This window comes from Mobula hypostoma, chromosome 30 (assembly GCF_963921235.1).
Source record: "Mobula hypostoma chromosome 30, sMobHyp1.1, whole genome shotgun sequence".
Taxonomy (NCBI): Eukaryota; Metazoa; Chordata; class Chondrichthyes; order Myliobatiformes; family Myliobatidae; genus Mobula; species Mobula hypostoma.
This window is the reverse complement of record NC_086126.1, coordinates 21,328,688-21,348,974: the sequence shown is the minus strand read 5'-3', so window position 1 is coordinate 21,348,974 and position 20,287 is coordinate 21,328,688. Positions and strand designations below refer to the sequence as shown.

Sequence of the window (20,287 nt, the reverse complement as noted above, 5' to 3'; positions counted from 1 at the left end):
GAGGGGTGACCTGTTAGAACAGAGATAAGGAGAAATTTTTTTAGCCAAAGAGTAGTGAATCTGTGGAATGCTCTGCCACAGATTGCGGTGGAGGCCAAGTCCGTGTGTATATTTAAGATGGAAGTTGATAGTTTCCTGATCGGTCAGGGCATTAAAGGACATGGCAAGAAGGCAGGTGTAAGGGGTTGAGTGGGATCCGGGATCAGCCATGATGGAATGGTGGAGCAGGCTCGATGGGCTGAATGGCCTAATTCTGCTGCTATGTTTAATGATCTTATGGTCTAATAACATGTCCACGGGAGTGGGTTACAGGCTGGGATCTAACCCAGGGGTTCACAGGGTTTATATACAGAATAACAGATCCCCGGGTGTGGGTTACAGGCTGGGATCTAATCCAGGGATTCACAGGGTTTATATACAGAATAACAGATCCCTGGGAGTAGGTTACAGGTGGGGATCTAACCCTTGGGTTCACAGGGTTTATATACAGAATAACAGATCCCCGGGAGTAGGTTACAGGCTGGGATCTAATCCAGGGGTTCACAGGGTTTATATACAGAATAACAGATCCCCGGGAATGGGTTACAGGCTGGGATCTAATCCAGGGATTCACAGGGTTTATATACAGAATAACAGATCCCTGGGAGTGGGTTACAGGCTGGGATCTAATCCAGGGGTTCACAGGGTTTATACACAGAATAACAGATCCCTGGGAGTGGGTTACAGGCTGGGATCTAATCCGGGGGTTCACAGGGTTTATATACAGAATAACAGATTCCCGGGAGTGGGTTACAGGCTGGGATCTAATCCGGGGGTTCACAGGGTTTATATACAGAATAACAGATCCCTGGGGGTGGGTTACAGGCTGGGATCTAATCCGGGTGTTCTGAGGGTTTATATACAGAATAACAGATTCCCGGGAGTGGGTTACAGGCTGGGATCTAATCTGGGGGTTCACAGGATTTATATACAGAATAACAGATCCCTGGGAGTGGGTTACAGGCTGGGATCTAATCCGGGGGTTCAGAGGGTTTATATACAGAATAACAGATCCCTGGGAGTGGGTTACAGGTGGGGATCTAACCCAAGGGTTCACAGGGTTTATACACAGAATAACAGATCCCTGGGAGTGGGTTACAGGCTGGGATCTAACCCAGGGGTTCACAGGGTTTATATACAGAATAACAGATCCCCGGGAGTGGGTTACAGGCTGGGATCTAACCCGGGGGTTCACAGGGTTTATATACAGAATAACAGATCCCCGGGAGTGGGTTACAGGCTGGGATCTAATCCGGGGGTTCACAGGATTTATATACAGAATAACAGATCCCTGGGAGTGGGTTACAGGCTGGGATCTAATCCGGGGGTTCACAGGGTTTATATACAGAATAACAGATCCCCGGGAGTGGGTTACAGGCTGGGATCTAATCCGGGGGTTCAGAGGGTTTATATACAGAATAACAGATCCCTGGGAGTGGGTTACAGGTGGGGATCTAACCCGGGGGTTCACAGGGTTTATATACAGAATAACAGATCCCCGGGAGTGGGTTACAGGCTGGGATCTAATCCGGGGGTTCACAGGATTTATATACAGAATAACAGATCCCTGGGAGTGGGTTACAGGCTGGGATCTAATCCGGGGGTTCACAGGGTTTATATACAGAATAACAGATCCCCGGGAGTGGGTTACAGGCTGGGATCTAATCCGGGGGTTCTGGGGGTACAGTCGATGTTGACAGGACCCATGTTGGTGTTTACACCCTGACGGACATCGATCGCGGCTGCACGATGAGGGAGCACTCACCCAGGGAGACGTTTTTCTTCTCCAGCTCAGAACCCAGCTCCTTCTCTGCGGTATCCAAGAATTCCCAGATGGCCTCCATGTAGTCACCAGGGTTTAAGGGCAGGAGAGCGCTGTCTGCCAACCTTAGCAGAACATTCCCTGCTGTCCTTCCCACGGCTTGGTGACTGGTGAACCCTGTGGCAGAGAGGCAAGGGGTGAGGCCGGGCCGTGAATCGATCTATTGTCCTTCCTCAGGCTTAGGGCCCGTGTACCAGGCCTCAGGCTGGAGGCCCAGGAGCCTGGCTGGACGCTGAATGCTGGTGGAGATTAAACTGAACTGAAGGGCAAGGGTTGTCTCAGCATGGGGCACGGGTTGGCAGGAGAGCTTCCAAAGGGACAGGGGCCTCCATTTAAACATGGGTCAGTACTGCCCAGCCCAAATTACGATCCTCATTTCTCCTCCCACAGTGTGACACTCCCTCAGTGCCATCCCTCCCACAGTGTGACCCTCCCTCGGTATCACCCCTCTCACAGTGTGACCCTCCCTCAGTACCACCCCCCCCACAGTGTGACTCTCCCTCAGTACCACCCCTCCCACAGTGTGACCCTCCCTCAGTATCACCCCTCTCACAGTGTGACCCTCCCTCTGTACCACCCCTCCCAGAGTGTGACTCTCCCTCGGTACCACCCCTCTCACAGTGTGACCCTCCCTCAGTACCACCCCTCCCACAGTGTGACCCTCCCTCAGTACCACCCCTCTCACACTGTGACCCTCCCTCAGTACCTCCCCTCCCACAGTGTGACTCTCCCTCAGTACCACCCCTCCCACAGTGTGACCCCCCTCAGTACCACCCTTCCCACAGTGTGACCCCCCCCTCAGTACCACCCTTCCTACAGTGTGACCCCCCCCTCAGTACCACCCTTCCCACAGTGTGACTCTCCCTCAGTACCACCCCTCCCACAGTGTGACTCTCCCTCAGTATCACCCTTCCCACAGTGTGACCCCCCCCAGTACCACCCCTCCCACAGTGTGACCCCCCCTCAGTACCACCCCTCCCACAGTGTGACCCCCCCCAGTACCACCCTTCCCACAGTGTGACCCACCCACAGTATCACCCCCCCCCACAGTTTGACCCTCCCTCAGTACCACCCCTCCCACAGTGTGACCCCCCCCAGTACCACCCCTCCCACAGTGTGACCCCCCCTCAGTACCACCCCTCCCACAGTGTGACCCCCCTCAGTACCACCCTTCCCACAGTGTGACCCCCCCCTCAGTACCACCCTTCCTACAGTGTGACCCCCCCCTCAGTACCACCCTTCCCACAGTGTGACCCCCCTCAGTACCACCCTTCCTACAGTGTGACCCCCCCCTCAGTACCACCCTTCCCACAGTGTGACCCCCCTCAGTACCACCCCTCCCACAGTGTGACCCCCCTCAGTACCACCCTTCCCACAGTGTGACCCCCCCCTCAGTACCACCCTTCCTACAGTGTGACCCCCCCTCAGTACCACCCTTCCCACAGTGTGACTCTCCCTCAGTACCACCCCTCCCACAGTGTGACCCCCCCCCCTCAGTACCACCCCTCCCACAGTGTGACCCTCCCTCGGTACCACCCCCCCCACAGTGTGACCCCCCCTCAGTACCACCCTTCCCACAGTGTGACTCTCCCTCAGTACCACCCCTCCCACAGTGTGACCCTCCCTCAGTACCACCCCTCCCACAGTGTGACCCTCCCTCAGTACCACCCTTCCCACAGTGTAACCCTCCCTCAGTACCACCCCTCCCACAGTGTGACTCTCCCTCAGTACCTCCCCTCCAACTGAATGTTGCTCCCTCACACTGCCCTCCCACCGACTCACAGCACCAACCCAAGGGCAGTGTGCCCATGGGAAGTTACTGGACTGGGAGTGTGCATCCACCTTTGACCCTCCCAACAATCCCTGTGTCTGGTTTGTAGCAGGGGGTGGGGATGGTCTCTGTACCTGGGTCGATGAAGCGAGAGGCGTAATCAAAGGTGTCAAATGCAGTGTGGTAGGCAGGGTAAATCCGGGCACTTGTCGCTGACTGGGGCAGGAAAGCAGAACAGAATGTGAGATGCATTCCCACTTCACACACACACACACACACACACACACACACACACAGACTCACTCTCACACACACACACACACACACACACACACAGACTCACACACACACACACACACACACACACACACAGACTCACTCACACACACACACACACACACACACAGACTCACTCTCACACACACACACACACACACACACACAGACTCACTCACACACACACACACACACACACACACACAGACTCACTCTCACACACACACACACACACACACACACACACACAGACTCACTCTCACTCTCACTCACTCTCACACACAGACTCTCTCACACACACAGACACACACACACACACAGACTCACTCTCACACACACACACACAGACTCACTTTCACTCACACACACACACACACAGACTCACTCTCACTCACACACACACACACAGAGACTCATTCTCTCACACACACACACACACACACACAGACTCACTCACACACACACACACACACACACACTCACTCTCACTCACACACACACACACACACAGACTCACTCTCACTCACACACACACACACAGACTCACTCTCACTCACACACACACACACACAGACTCACTCTCACACACACACACACACACACACACAGACTCACTCTCACTCACACACACACACACACACACAGACTCACTCTCACACACACACACACACACACACACACAGACTCACTCTCACTCTCACACACACACACAGACTCATTCTCACTCTCACTCACACACACTCACACACTCACTCACACACAATCCACGCAGCCGTTACACCGGATGATCCTGTGACTGTCGGAGAGCCCAAGCGTGGAGGTGGGACTGTCTCACCCTGTCGAAGGTGTAGGCGATGTCCATGCAGCTGACCCCCAGGTAATGGAAGAAGGAGGCGTAGTCACTGCTTGCACCCAGGGATGCCATGCTGCAGAGAACAGACGTAGTTTAGAGAGGTCAGACTCTGTCTTGTGGGGAGGAAGGGGGTCGCAGACGAGGGCCCGTGGCCTGGGTTATGGTGCTGAAGCCTGTTGTGACTGTAACTAACTTTGACGTCGCTTCCCCAGGGAATCGCTGGCCCATTTATTCCCCTCCACAGATGCTGAGTTCCTCCAGCATTTTGTGTTTGTTCCCTTTGGGTGAATGGTATTTGGATTCAGGACCGCGGGGTTTGCTCCGCTTGGGTCTTGGAGCTCTCAGCATGGCTGTGTTTGAAGTCTCACTGTAGCCTGTGGCATGGCATGGGTAGTGTTTGGAACCAGGCATTTCACGTCAATGATTTGGATGGATTAGTAAATCTCTAGATTACACCAAAATTGAATGTGTAGTGGCCGTGGGATATGGGTGTTAACTGAAGCATTGAGCTTTTAGAACTGTTATTGTACCTGCCTCTACCAATTCCTCTGGCAGACCTCCATCTGTTTAAAAAAATGTCTCCTTATTTTTAAAACGATTACCTTAAACTACTCTTCGATTCCCTTACCCTCAGAGTGCATTGACCCCATCTGTGCTCCTCTCCTCAGCCACCATTACTCCAAGAAAGAACTTCCTGGCCTGTCCAAACTCTCTCCATATCTCAGGTGGGTCCTGGCAATATCCTTGAAAAAAAATTTACTGCACTTTTTCCACTTTAATCAAGTTCAAGTTGAATTATCATTCAACCATATGTGAACACAGCCAAAGGAAACACTGTTACTCTGGTGCCAAGAGACAAAACACAAAACCAGCAATCATACACAGCAGAAAGCACAGAGAAAACCTACAGCACAATACCGACAGCCCATTCCACACACTCACCACTCTCTGCGTAAAAAACCTACCCCTGACATCTCCTACTCCCCAGCACCTTAAAACTATGCCCTCTCATGTTAGCCATTTCAGCCCTGGGAAAAAGCCTCTGACTATCCACATGATCAATGCCTCTCATCATCTTATACACCTCTGTCAGGTCACCTCTCATCCTCTGTCGCTCCAAGGAGAAAAGGGCAAGTTCATTCAACCTATTCTCATAAGGCATGCTCCCCAATCCAGGCAACATCCTTGTAGATCTCCTATGCACCCTGTCTATGGTTTCCACATCCTTCCTGTAGTGAGGCAACCAGAACTGAGCACAGTACTCCAAGTGGGGTCTGATCATGGTCCTATATAGCTGCAACATTACCTCTCAGCTCCTAAACTCAATCCCACGGTTGATGAAGGCCAATACACCATGTGCCTTCTTAACCACAGAGTCAACCTGCATAGCAGCTTTGAGTGTCTTATGGACTCAGACCCCAAGATCCCTCTGATCCTCCACACTGCCAAGGGTCTTACCATTAATACTATATTCAACCATCATGTTTGACCTACCAAAATGAACCACCTCACACTTATCTGGGTTGAACTCCATCTGCCACTTCTCAGCCCAGTTTTGCATTCTATCAATGTCCTGTTGTAACCTCTGACAGCCCTCCACACTATCCACAACACCTCCAACCTTTGTGTCATCAGCAAATTTACTAACCCATCCCTCCACTTCCTCATCCAGGTCATGTATAAAAATCACGAAGAATAGGGGTCCCAGAACAGATCCCTGAGGCACACCACTGGTCACCGACCTCCATGCAGAATATGATCTGTATACAACCGCTCTTTGCCTTCTGTGGGCAAGCCAGTTCTGGATCCACAAAGCAATGTCCCCATGGAAACCATGCCTCCTTACTTTCTCAATAAGCCTTGCATGAGGTACCTTATCAAATGCCTTGCTGAAATCCATATACACTACATCCACTACTCTACCCTCATCAATGTGTTTAATCACATCCTCAAAAAATTTAATCAGGCTCATAATGCACGACCTACTTTTGACAAAGTCATGCTGACTACTCCTAATCATATTATACCTCTCCAAATGTTCATAAATCCTACCTCTCAGGATCTTCTCCATCAACTTACCAAGCACTGAAGTAAGACTCACTGGTCTATAATTTCCTGGGCTATCTCTACTCCCTTTTGTGAATAAGGGAACAACATCAGCAACACTCCAATCCTACGGAACCTCTCCCGTCCCCATTGATGATGCAAAGATCATGGCCAGAGGCTCAGCAATCTCCTCCCTCAACTCCTACATCTTGTCCGGTCCCGGTGACTTATCCAACTTGATGCTTTCCAAAGCTCCAGCACATCCTCTTTATTAATATCTACATGCTCAAGCTTTTCAGTCCACTGTAAGTCATCCCTACAATTGCCAAGATCCTTTTCCGTAGTGAATACTGAAGCAAAGTATTCATTAAGTACCTCTGCTATCTCCTCTGGTTCCATACACACTTTTCCACTGGCACACTTGGTTGGTCCTATTCTCTCATGTCTTATTCTCTTGCTCTTCACACACTTGTAGAATGCCTTGGGGTTTTCCTTAATCCTGTCCATCAAGGCCTTCTCATGGCCCTTTCTGGGTCTCCTAATTTCATTCTTAAGCTCCTTCCTGCTGGCCTTATAATCTTCTAGATCTCTATCATTACCTATTTTTTGAACCTTTCATAAGCTCTTCTTTTCTTCTTGACTAGATTTACAACACAGCCTTTGTACACCACTGTTCCTGTACCCTACCATCCTTTCCCCGTCTCATTGGAACGTACCTATGCAGAACTCCACGCAAATATCCCCTGAACATTTGCCACATTTCTTCCGTACATTTCCCTGAGAACATCTGTTTCCAATTTATGCTTCCAAGTTCCTGCCTGATAACCTCATATTTCCCCTTACTCCTATTAAACACTTTCCTAACTTGTCTGTTCCTATCCCTCTCCCTATGGTAAAGGAAATAGAATTGTGATCACTATCTCCAAAATGCTCTCCCACTGAGAGACCTGACACCTGACCAGGTTCATTTCCCAATACAAGATGAAGAACAGCCTCTCCTCTTGTAGGCTTATCTACATATTGTGTCAAGAAACCTTCCTGAACATACCGAACAAACTCCACCCCATCTAATCCCCTCACTCTAGGGAGATGTCAATCAATATATGGGAAATTAAAATCTCCCACCACAAAAACCCTGTTATTATTACACCTTTCCAGAATCTGTCTCCCTATCTCCTCCTTGATATCTTGTTACTATTGGGCGGCCTATAAAAAACACCCAGTCGTGATTGACCCTTCCTGTTCCTAAACTCCACCCACAGAGACTCAGTAGACAATCCCTCCATGACTTCCTCCTTTTCTGCAGCCGTGACACTATCCCTGATCAACACTGCCACACTCCCACCTCTATTGCCTCCCTCCCTGTCCTGAAACATCTAAAGCCTGGCACTTGGAGTAACCATTCCTGCCCTGAGACATGCAAGTCTCTGTAATGGCCACCACATCATAGCAACACAGATAGGACCACAGTCACACAAAAATAATCTAGTCCAAGTCCCCGAGTCCATAATGTTGCAGCAGTCTGCAGTCAAACATTGTCTTCTGCTGAGCGAACACTGGGGGGCAGCACTGACTCCAGGATGGACGCTGTGCCGCAGTGCCTCTGACTCTCCAATAGAGTGCACCAACTCTGACCCCACTGTCTTGTGGGGGGGGGGGACGCTGCAAACAGGTTTCACTGCAGCTTGGGGCCCAGTCCTTGCTACGATCGAGGCCATGCAGTTCCGCCACTGTCCAGTAAATCAGTGAGTCGGACTTGCAGCATTCCACATGAATAATGTCCAACAGGGTCCTGCCCTCATAAGAAAAGTGACTGAAAAGAGGACACCGCCTTGGTGCACCATTGCCTCTCGCATCGCTGCCCACACCAAGTCCAGCTCCTTCCGTTTCTCTGCCAACGAGCACCTTGCTGATGGGGCAGACCTGCAGGACCTTAAGCTGTTAGTGTCTTGTGATTGTCACAAACATGTTTAAAAAAAGGCCACAGCACCTTCGGACGCCTCCACAGAAGGTCTGCGTCCAAGCGCACCACCATCTTACCCGAATAAAATCTTCCCTGGAGCAGAGCCACCAGAACTGAACGCAAGTGTGGCCTGACCAGAATCCTGTAGATCAGTGAGATAACACCCTAACTTCTGCACACAGTGCTCTGACTAATCCAGTCACGAATCAAGGATCAGCATTATTTCCTAAGTAGATACAGTCCTGTACAAAAGTTTTACACATGTTTATATAGCTGGGCTATATAGCTTTTACACAGTACAGTACTGTAGTAATTTTATGTATTGCACTGTACTGCTGTCACAAAAAGAAACAAATTTCATGATATACGTGAGTGATGATAAACCTGATTCTGATCTGGGTCTCTATTGTGGACTGAGAGTGGGAAGGGGGCAGGGAGAGGGGAATCATGGTTGGGAAAAGGGGAAGGGAGAGGGGAGGGAGCGGGAAGCACCAGGGAGACATTCTGTAATGATCAATAAACCAATTGTTTGGAATCAAATGACCTTGCCTGGTGTCTCAGGGCTGGGGATGTCTGTACCCACCCCTGACACTCCTTCTCTGCCACCTGTCCCTCACCCCTCCCACAGTGCCCCACCCTCACCATTCCCAACATCCTTTGCTCCTGCCAGATTTACAAACTCACTCTCCACTCCACGTTGACAAATACAGGACTGTACAAAAGCCTCAGGCACGCTGGATGTATATATGTGCCGGAGACTTTGCACAGCGCTGTACGAGTTAGAGTCAGTGAGTCACACCACATAAACAAGCCCTTCAGCCAGCTGACGAAACGAGTCCCACTTGCCTGCATATCCCTCCAATCCCCTCCTGTCCAAATGTCTATTAAACATTCTAATTGTAGCCGCCTCCATCGCTTCCTCTGGCAGCTTGATCCCCATTCCCACCACCCTCTGAGTGGAAAAGCTTCCCCCTCAGGTCTCCCTTAGATCCTCCCCTTCCCATCTTAAACCTGTGCCCTCTACTTTTCGACTCCTCTACCGTGGAACAAGGACTACAACCATTCTTCTTTCTGTCTCTGCTTCTCGCAATTTTATAAACTTCCACAACTCCATGGGCTCTGTGCCCTCCAGGGAAAGCAGCCCCAGCCTGTCCGCGTTCTGCTGTTGTCTCAACCCCTCCTGGTCCCGGGAACATCCCAGTGAGTCCTCCCTGCGCCCTCTCCCTGCTGGGTGACCAGAACTGCGCACGACACTGCCAGTGTGATCCCGCCAACACCCAGAACTGTGCACGACACTGCCAGTGCGATCCCGCCAACACCCAGAACTGCGCACGACACTGCCAGTGTGATCCCGCCAACACCCAGAACTGCGCACGACACTGCCAGTGTGATCCCACCAACACCCAGAACTGTGCACGACGCTGCCAGTGTGATCCCACCAACACCCAGAACTGTGCACGACACTGCCAGTGTGATCCCACCAACACCCAGAACTGCGCACGACACTGCCAGTGCGATCTCGCCAACACCCAGAACTGCACATGTCACTGCCAGTGTGATCCCACCAACACCCAGAACTGCGCACGACACTGCCAGTGCGATCTCGCCAACACCCAGAACTGCACACGACACTGCCAGTGTGATCACGCCAACACCCTGCGATCTCACCAACACCCAGAACTGCGCACGACTCTGCTGGTGCAATCCCGCCAACACCCAGAACTGCGCACGACACTGCCAGTGCGATCTCGCCAACACCCAGAACTGAGCACGGCACTGCCAGTGCGATCCCGCCAACACCCAGAACTGCACACGACACTGCCAGTGTGATCCCGCCAACACCCAGAACGGCGCACGGCACTGCCAGTGCGATCCCGCCAACACCCAGAACGGCACACGACACTGCCAGTGCGATCCCGCCAACACCCAGAACTGCGCACGTCACTGCCAGTGCGATCCCGCCAACACCCAGAACTGCGCACGACACTGCCAGTGTGACCCTGCCAACACCCAGAACTGCGCACGACACTGCCAGTGCGATCCCGCCAACTCCCAGAACTGCGCATGACACTGCCAGTGTGGTCCCACCAACACCCAGAACTGCACACAACACTGCCAGTGCGATCTGGACAACACCCAGAACTGCGCACGACACTGCCAGTGCGATCCCGCCAACACCCAGAACTGTGCACGACGCTGCCAGTGTGATCCCGCCAACACCCAGAACTGCGCACGACACTGCCAGTGCGATCTCGCCAACACCCAGAACTGCACACGACACTGCCAGTGCGATCTCGACAACACCCAGAACTGTGCACGACACTGCCAGTGCGACCCCGCCAACACCCAGAACTGCGAACAACACTGCCAGTGCGATCTCACCAACACCCAGAACTGCACACGACACTGCCAGTGCGATCTCGCCAACACCCAGAACTGCACACGACACTGCCAGTGTGATCACGCCAACACCCTGCGATCTCACCAACACCCAGAACTGCGCACGACTCTGCTGGTGCAATCCCGCCAACACCCAGAACTGCGCACGACACTGCCAGTGCGATCTCGCCAACACCCAGAACTGAGCACGGCACTGCCAGTGCGATCCCGCCAACACCCAGAACTGCACACGACACTGCCAGTGTGATCCCGCCAACACCCAGAACGGCGCACGGCACTGCCAGTGCGATCCCGCCAACACCCAGAACGGCACACGACACTGCCAGTGCGATCCCGCCAACACCCAGAACTGCGCACGTCACTGCCAGTGCGATCCCGCCAACACCCAGAACTGCGCATGACACTGCCAGTGTGACCCTGCCAACACCCAGAACTGCGCACGACACTGCCAGTGCGATCCCGCCAACTCCCAGAACTGCGCATGACACTGCCAGTGTGGTCCCACCAACACCCAGAACTGCACACAACACTGCCAGTGCGATCTGGACAACACCCAGAACTGCGCACGACACTGCCAGTGCGACCCCGCCAACACCCAGAACTGTGCACGACGCTGCCAGTGTGATCCCGCCAACACCCAGAACTGCGCACGACACTGCCAGTGCGATCTCGCCAACACCCAGAACTGCACACGACACTGCCAGTGCGATCTCGACAACACCCAGAACTGTGCACGACACTGCCAGTGCGACCCCGCCAACACCCAGAACTGCGAACAACACTGCCAGTGCGATCTCACCAACACCCAGAACTGCACACGACACTGCCAGTGTGACCCCGCCAACACCCAGAACTGCGCACGACACTGCCAGTGCGATCTTGCCAACACCTCCGACGTGACGTCCCAACTCTGGCACTCAGAGCCCTGACTGGTGAAAGTTTGCAGTCCAACGTTAGGAAGAGACCAGATGGTCATGGCAAGCTTACAATGGGATGAGGCCGTGATGAGCACTCGTGCGGTTGGAATGCTTCATCCAGTTACTGTAGACGGTCAGGTCTGTGTGTCCGGGTGCTGGGACCTAGGGCCAAAGAAAAACCACACTGTGAAACCCTGAGCTTGGTGCAAGGGCAAGATGGAGACCTGTATCTTCCATGGGTATAAGGCACTCACTCAAACCCAAATCGCAAGTTCAGGAGAGGTTTCTGCACTGATGGAGGTGGTGAGGAGCACGGACCTCTGCAGCAAACAGGGGCTATTCAGCCTGTCCTCCCATGCTAGCTCGATGGAGCATCTCTCCGATTAGTTGCCCTGTCTTGTTCATTCCTCGTAGCCTCAGGGAACCACTTTCCGAGTCCCTTATTAGTTATGGATTCATCCAGCATGGAAAGAGGCCTTTCAGCCCATTAGCTCTCTGCTGTACATCAACCACCCATTTACACAATCCCAGATGATACTGCACACAGTCCCATCAGCTTTTGCGATTCTCTACCTCTATTGTAAAGCTGTGCCCTCTGGTCCTAGACTCCCCCACTATAGGAAACATCCTACCACATCCACTCTATCTGTGTCCTCTGGTCCTAGACTCCCCCACTATAGGAAACATCCTCTCCCCATCCACTCTATCTGTGTCGTCTGGTCCCAGACTCCCCCACTATAGGAAACATCCTCTCCACATCCACTCTATCTGTGTCCTCTGGTCATAGACTCCTCCACTATAGGAAACATCCTCTCCACATCCACTCTATCTGTGTCCTCTGGTCCCAGACTCCCCCATTATAGGAAACAACCTCTCCACATCCACTCTATCTGTGTCCTCTGGTCCTAGACTCTCCCACTATAGGAAACATCCTCTCCACATCCACTCTATCTGTGGCCTCTGGTCCTAGACTCCCCCACTATCGGAAACATCCTCTCCACATCCACTCTATCTGTGTCCTCTGGTCCTAGACTCCCCCACTATAGGAAACATCCTCTCCACATCCACTCTATCTGTGTCCTCTGGTCCCAGACTCCCCCACTGTAGGAAACATCCTCTCCACATCCACTCTATCTGTGTCCTCTGGTCCTAGACTCCCCCACTATCGGAAACATCCTCTCCACATCCACTCTTTCTGTGTTAACCCTTTTGTTCTTAGATAAAGGGCCCAAAACTGCTCACATGCTGTGACCTTATGAAGCCTCAGTATTAGATCCTTGCTTTTATATTCTAGTCCTCTCGAAATGAATGCTAAGATTGCATTTGCCTTCCTCACCACTGACTCGACCTCAAATTAACCTTTAGGGAATCCTGCATGGGGACTCCCAGGTCCCTTTGTACCTCGGATTCTTAAATTTTCTCCCGATTTAGATAATAGTCTACGCCTTTGTTTCTTCTTGCAAAGTGCATGGCCTCATTCCATTTCTCTCCTCTTTGCCCATTCTCTCAACCTCGGTCTATCTGAACACATGAAGGGCGACCGGCCCACCTTTTCCCTCTGCTTCTGACACCCACTCACCCCTCGGGTTCTTACAGAGTCAGCCAATACAGAAATAGGCCATTCAGCCTCACTATACTAGTCCCTTTTGCCTGTGGTTGGCCCACATCCCTCCGAGACAGACCTGGAGCACGTGGTCCCCTCAGTTAGTGGTTGGTGCTCCTGCTCTAAACCTTCTCCTACCCATACAGCTGATCACTTGTCTTTTTAAAGATTGTAATTGAACCCAGCTCAACCATCCCCTCTGATTCCACAGACCCACCAACCTCTGGGTGGAGTAATTGTCCAATTTAAACCTCTCCCCTCCCACTGTAAACCTGTGCTCTCAATCCCACAACCCTGGGGGAAAAGCTGTGTCTGTGCCCCTCGCAACTTTATACCCCTCAGTCTCCTGCGCCCCGAGAATCTTATCTGCACTCTTTCTGGTCGAATGAGCCCCCCTCTTTAACTGGGCAACCAGAACTGTGCACGGTACTGCGGGCGTGGCCTCAGCAATAACCTGTACAGCTACTGATAAAGCTTTGGGGATTGGATTTGTTTGTTGCATGTACGTTAAAGCGTCACAAATATACGGGGGCTGGGGGAAGCGGGGTGCTGCCGACATTGCATTCCCACATCTCACCAGTCCTAACCTTTGGAATGTGGGGGCAAACCAGAGCACCTGGAGGAAATGCACGCGGTCACGGGGAGAACGTATAGACAATGGTGGGTATTGAACTCCCAATACCTATAAGGTATTGCCTTTGTTCCCCAAAGAAACTTAGAAGCAACAGAAATGTGGTTTCTTAGAAGAATGCTGAAAATATCCTATAGAGATAGGGTAACTAATGAGACAGTACTCCAACGTGCCCATACAAAAAGATCTTTAATGTGAACATGAAATGAGAGGAAACTTGAATTCCTGGGCCATGTCATCGGAATGGGAGAAACAGAATGCCTTACATTACAAAGTCGTATGCCTGGGATACGTGGTAGAGGAAGGCGAAGAAGAAGTGGGTGGTTCGATGTGGAGAGCGATTGTGTAATGCACGAGGCACAGGAAGGAGAAGAAGCTGCAAGCTGTTATCCTGCCACCCCACAAACTACCATCCCAGCCTTTATACTTAACGCCCTGACTGATGAAGGCCAGTCTTCATCACACCCCATCTGTCTCTAATGCAGTGACCAGAGAAACACGTAAGAGTTCTGTGCAAAACTCATATATATACATATCTAGGGTGTCTACGACGTTTACACGGTACTGTAGTAATTTTATGTATTGCACTGTACTGCTGTCACAAAAAGAAACAAATTTCATGACATAAGTGAGTGATGATAAACCTGATTCTGATCTGGGTCTCTATTGTGGACTGAGAGTGGGAAGGGGGCAGGGAGAGGGGAATCATGGTTGGGAAAAGGGGAAGGGAGAGGGGAGGGAGCGGGAAGCATCAAATAGACATTCTGTAATGATCAATAAACCAGTTGTTTGGAATCAAATGACCTTGCTCTCAGGGCTGGGTGTGTCTGTACCCACCCCTGACACTCCTTCTCTGCCACCTGTCCCACACCCCTCCCACGGTGCCCCACCCTCATCATTCCCAACATCCTTTACTCCTGCCAGATTTACAAACTCGATCTCCGCTCCACGTTGACAAACACAGGACTGTGTGAAAGTCTTTGGCGCCCCAGCTACATATATGTGCCTGAGACCTTTGCACAGTTCTGTACTTGATCTATCAGGCAGGTTCTTCCCGGTTTCTACCCAGCTGATAGAAGTCAGAAACAGGTGAATTGATTATGGGGAACAAGGACATGGCAGACCAATTGAAAAATTACTTTTGTTCTGTCTTCACTAAGGAGGACATAAATAATCTTCCAGAAATAGTAAGGGACAGAGGGTCCAGTGAGATGGAGGAACTGAGTGAAATACATGTTAGTAGGGAAGTGGTGTTAGGTAAATTGAAGGGATTAAAGGCAGATAAATCCCCAGGGCCAGATGGTCTGCATCCCAGAGTGCTTAAGGAAGTAGCCCAAGAAATAGTAGATGCATTAGTGATAATTTTTCAAAACTTTAGATTCTGGATTAGTTCCTGAGGATTGGAGGGTGGCTAATGTAACCCCACTTTTTAAAAAAGGAGGGAGAGAGAAACCGGGGAATTATAGACTGGTTAGCCTGACATCGGTGGTGGGGAAAATGCTAGAGTCAGTTATCAAAGATGTGATAACAGCGCATCTGGAAAGCGGTGAAATCATCGGACAAAGTCAGCATGGATTTGTGAAAGGAAAATCATGTCTGATGAATCTCATAGAATTTTTTGAGGATGTAACTAGTAGAGTGGATAGGGGAGAACCAGTGGATGTGGTATATTTGGATTTTCAAAAGGCTTTTGACAAGGTCCCACACAGGAGATTAGTGTGCAAACTTAAAGCACATGGTATTGGGGGTAAGGTATTGGTGTGGGTGGAGAATTGGTTGGCAGACAGGAAGCAAAGAGTGGGAATAAACGGGACCTTTTCAGAATGGCAGGCAGTGACTAGTGGGGTACCGCAAGGCTCAGTGCTGGGACCCCAGTTGTTTACAATATATATTAATAACTTAGACGAGAGAATTAAATGCAGCATCTCCAAGCTTGCGGATGACATTAAGCTGGGCGGCAGTGTTAGCTGTGAGGAGGATGCAGGGTGATATGGATAGGTTAGGTTGTGCCAATCTGTTGTTACGGCCTAGCCCCATTGAACTAGGCCGGGGCCTCAGCCCTCCACACCCTCCCATCCACGTACCTGTCCAAACTTCCACACCCTCCCATCCATGTACTTGTCCAAACTTCCACACCCTCCCATCCACGTACCTGTCCAAACTTCCACACCCTCCCATCCACGTACCTGTCCAAACTCCCACACCCTCCCATCCACGTACCTGTCCAAACTTCCACACCCTCCCATCCACGTACCTGTCCAAACTCCCACACCCTCCCATCCACGTACCTGTCCAAACTTCCACACCCTCCCATCCACGTACCTGTCCAAACTTCCACACCCTCCCATCCACGTACCTGTCCAAACTTCCACACCCCTCCCATCCCTGTACCCGTCTAGACTTCCACACCCTCCCATCCACGTACCTGTCCAAAGTTCCACACCCCTCCCATCCACGTACCTGTCCAAACTTCCACACCCTCCCATCCACGCACCTGTCCAAACTTCCACACCCTCCCATCCACATACCTGTCCAAACTTCCACACCCTCCCATCCACGTACCTGTCGAAACTTCCACACCCTCCCATCCACGTACCTGTCCAAACTTCCACTCCCTCCCATCCACGTACCTGTCGAAACTTCCACACCCTCCCATCCACGTACCCGTCCAATCTTCCACACCCTCCCATCCACGTACCTGTCCAAACTTCCACTCCCTCCCATCCACGTACCTGTCGAAACTTCCACACCCTCCCATCCACGTACCCGTCCAATCTTCCACACCCTCCCATCCACGTACCTGTCCAAACTTCCACACCCTCCCATCCACGTACCTGTCCAAACTTCCACACCCCTCCCATCTACGTACCCTTCCAATCTTCCACACCCTCCCATCCACGTACCTGTCCAAACTTCCACACCCTCACATCCACGTACCTGTCCAAACTTCCACACCCTCCCATCCACGTACCTGTCCAAACTTCCACACCCTCCCATCCACGTACCCGTCCAAACTTCCACACCCTCCCATCCACGTACCCGTCCAATCTTCCACACCCTCCCATCCACGTACCTGTCCAAACTTCCACTCCCTCCCATCCACGTACCTGTCCAATCTTCCACACCCTCCCATCCACGTACCTGTCCAAACTTCCACACCCTCCCATCCACGTACCTGTCCAAACTTCCACACCCTCCCATCCACGTACCTGTCCAAACTTCCACACCCTCCCATCCACATACCCGTCCAATCTTCCACACCCTCCCATCCACGTACCTGTCCAAACTTCCACACCCCTCCCATCCACGTACCTGTCCAAACTTCCAGCCCCTCCCATCCACGTACCTGTCCAACCTTCCACGTACCTGTCCAATCTTCCACAACCTCCCATCCACGTACCTGTCGAAACTTCTCTTAAACGTTGAAATCGAGCTCGCACCCAGACTCTCACCCTTAACCCATGACCATTGGTTGAAGTCCCAGCAAATCCCAGTGGAAGAAGCCTGCTTGCATTTACCCTATCTATACCCTCTATACCATCAAATTTGGTCTCCATTGCAAACCTTTAAATGTGACTGATATGTTCTCAAGCAGTGACGAGATTGTCCAAGTCAGTTCCCAGGCCACTGACCAGCCTTCGTTGCTGGACATCTGCCCCTCCGGTCACCGACTTACAAAACATCTCTGCTTCCACTTGACGGGGAGGTTAGTTTGAATGCATGGGATGGGGAGGAGCGAAAAGGCGGGGAGAGGAGTAGGTGGCGATAGGGATATATACGGAGAGGGCTCCGGCGTGCGGAAAATGCTCGACATACCTCCTTTGCTGCGTCAAACATGACCTTCTGCACAATTGGAGATCCCAGGGCCCGCAGGGTGGCGTTAGCTGAATCCGAGAGCAGGAGAGAAAGCGATCAGGGAGAGAATAGACTGCGCTTCCCACAACTCTCCCTCCCATTTCAACCCCTTGTGGGGGGGAGTAATCACAATCCCCCCTCCTCACCCTCCTCACCCACACACCTCCAAAAACAACTGGTCTGCGGAGCAGCTGGATGGAAAGAAATGGGGCAAGGGGGGCTGGGGAGAGTAGTGGACAGGAAGAGGGAGGGGACTGAGGTACAGTATGGGGCAGGAGGTGGAGGGGACTGAGGTACAGTATGGGGCAGGAGGTGGAGGGGACTGAGGTACAGTATGGGGCAGGAGGTGGAAGGGATTGAGGTACAGTATGGGGCAGGAGGTGGAGGGGACTGAGGTACAGTATGGGGTAGGAGGTGGAGGGGACTGAGGTACAGTATGGGGCAGGAGGTGGAGGGGACTGAGGTAAATGATGGGGCAGGAGGTGGAGGGGACTGAGGTACAGTATGGGGCAGGAGGTGGAGGGGACTGAGGTACAGTATGGGGCAGGAGGTGGAGGAGACTGAGGTACAGTATGGGGCAGGAGGTGGAGGGGACTGAGGTACAGTATGGGGCAGGAGGTGGAGGGGACTGAGGTACAGTATGGGGCAGGAGGTGGAGGGGACTGAGGTACAGTACGGGTCAGGAGGTGGAGGGGACTGAGGTACAGTATGGGGAAGGAGGTGGAGGACACTGAGATACAGTATGGGGCAGGAGGTGGAGGGGACTGAGGTACAGTATGGGGCAGGAGGTGGAGGGGACTGAGGTACAGTATGGGGCAGGAGGTGGAGGGGACTGAGGTACAGTACGGGTCAGGAGGTGGAGGGGACTGAGGTACAGTATGGGGCAGGAGGTGGAGGGGACTGAGGTACAGTACGGGGCAGGAGGTGGAGGGGACTGAGGTACAGTATGGGGCAGGAGGTGGAGGGGACTGAGATACAGTATGGGGCAGGAGGTGGAGAGGACACTGAGGTACAGTATGGGGCAGGAGGTGGAGGGGACTGAGGTACAGTATGGGGCAGGAGGTGGAGGAGACTGAGATACAGTATGGGGCAGGAGGTGGAGGACACTGAGGTACAGTATGGGGCAGGAGGTGGAGGGGACTGAGGTACAGTATGGGGCAGGAGGTGGAGGGGACTGAGATACAGTATGGGGCAGGAGGTGGAGGGGACTGAGGTACAGTATGGGGCAGGAGGTGGAGGGGACTGAGGTACAGTATGGGGCAGGAGGTGGAGGGGACTGAGGTACAGTATGGGGCAGGAGGTGGAGGGGACTGAGGTACAGTATGGGGCAGGAGGTGGAGGGGACTGAGGTACAGTATGGGGCAGGAGGTGGAGGGGACTGAGGTACAGTATGGGGCAGGAGGTGGAGGGGACTGAGGTACAGTATGGGGCAGGAGGTGGAGGGGACTGAGGTACAGTATGGGGTAGGAGGTGGAGGGGACTGAGGTACAGTATGGGGCAGGAGGTGGAGGGGACTGAGGTACAGTATGGGGCAGGAGGTGGAGGGGACTGAGGTACAGTATGGGGCAGGAGGTGGAGGGGACTGAGGTACAGTATGGGGCAGGAGGTGGAGGGGACTGAGGTACAGTATGGGGCAGGAGGTGGAGGGGACTGAGGTACAGTATGGGGCAGGAGGTGGAGGGGACTGAGGTACAGTATGGGGCAGGAGGTGGAGGACACTGAGGTAAATGATGGGGCAGGAGGTGGAGGGGACTGAGATACAGTATGGGGCAGGAGGTGGAGGGGACTGAGGTACAGTATGGGGCAGGAGGTGGAGGGGACTGAGGTACAGTATGGGGCAGGAGGTGGAGGGGACTGAGATACAGTATGGGGCAGGAGGTGGAGGGGACTGAGGTACAGTATGGGGCAGGAGGTGGAGGGGACTGAGGTACAGTATGGGGCAAGAGGTGGAGGGGACTGAGGTACAGTATGGGGCAGGAGGTGGAGGGGACCGAGGTACAGTATGGGGCAGGAGGTGGAGGGGACTGAGGTACAGTATGGGGCAGGAGGTGGAGGGGACTGAGGTACAGTATGGGGCAGGAGGTGGAGGGGACTGAGGTACAGTATGGGGC

At 52.6% G+C, this 20,287-nt stretch overlaps 1 protein-coding gene across 1 annotated transcript in view; it reads right to left on the bottom strand.

Annotated features, from left to right (window-relative positions):
* The window catches only part of naaladl1 (N-acetylated alpha-linked acidic dipeptidase like 1), a 130,120-nt gene that overhangs the window by 18,565 nt on the left and 91,268 nt on the right, over nt 1-20,287 (bottom strand). Inside the window, exons 13-17 of the mRNA XM_063036561.1 lie at nt 18,138-18,205; nt 12,158-12,249; nt 4,744-4,834; nt 3,767-3,848; nt 1,805-1,978 (exon numbers count right to left, since the gene is read on the bottom strand). Coding sequence (XP_062892631.1) covers nt 1,805-1,978; nt 3,767-3,848; nt 4,744-4,834; nt 12,158-12,249; nt 18,138-18,205 — 507 coding nt within the window. The remainder of the gene's footprint in view (nt 1-1,804; nt 1,979-3,766; nt 3,849-4,743; nt 4,835-12,157; nt 12,250-18,137; nt 18,206-20,287) is intronic.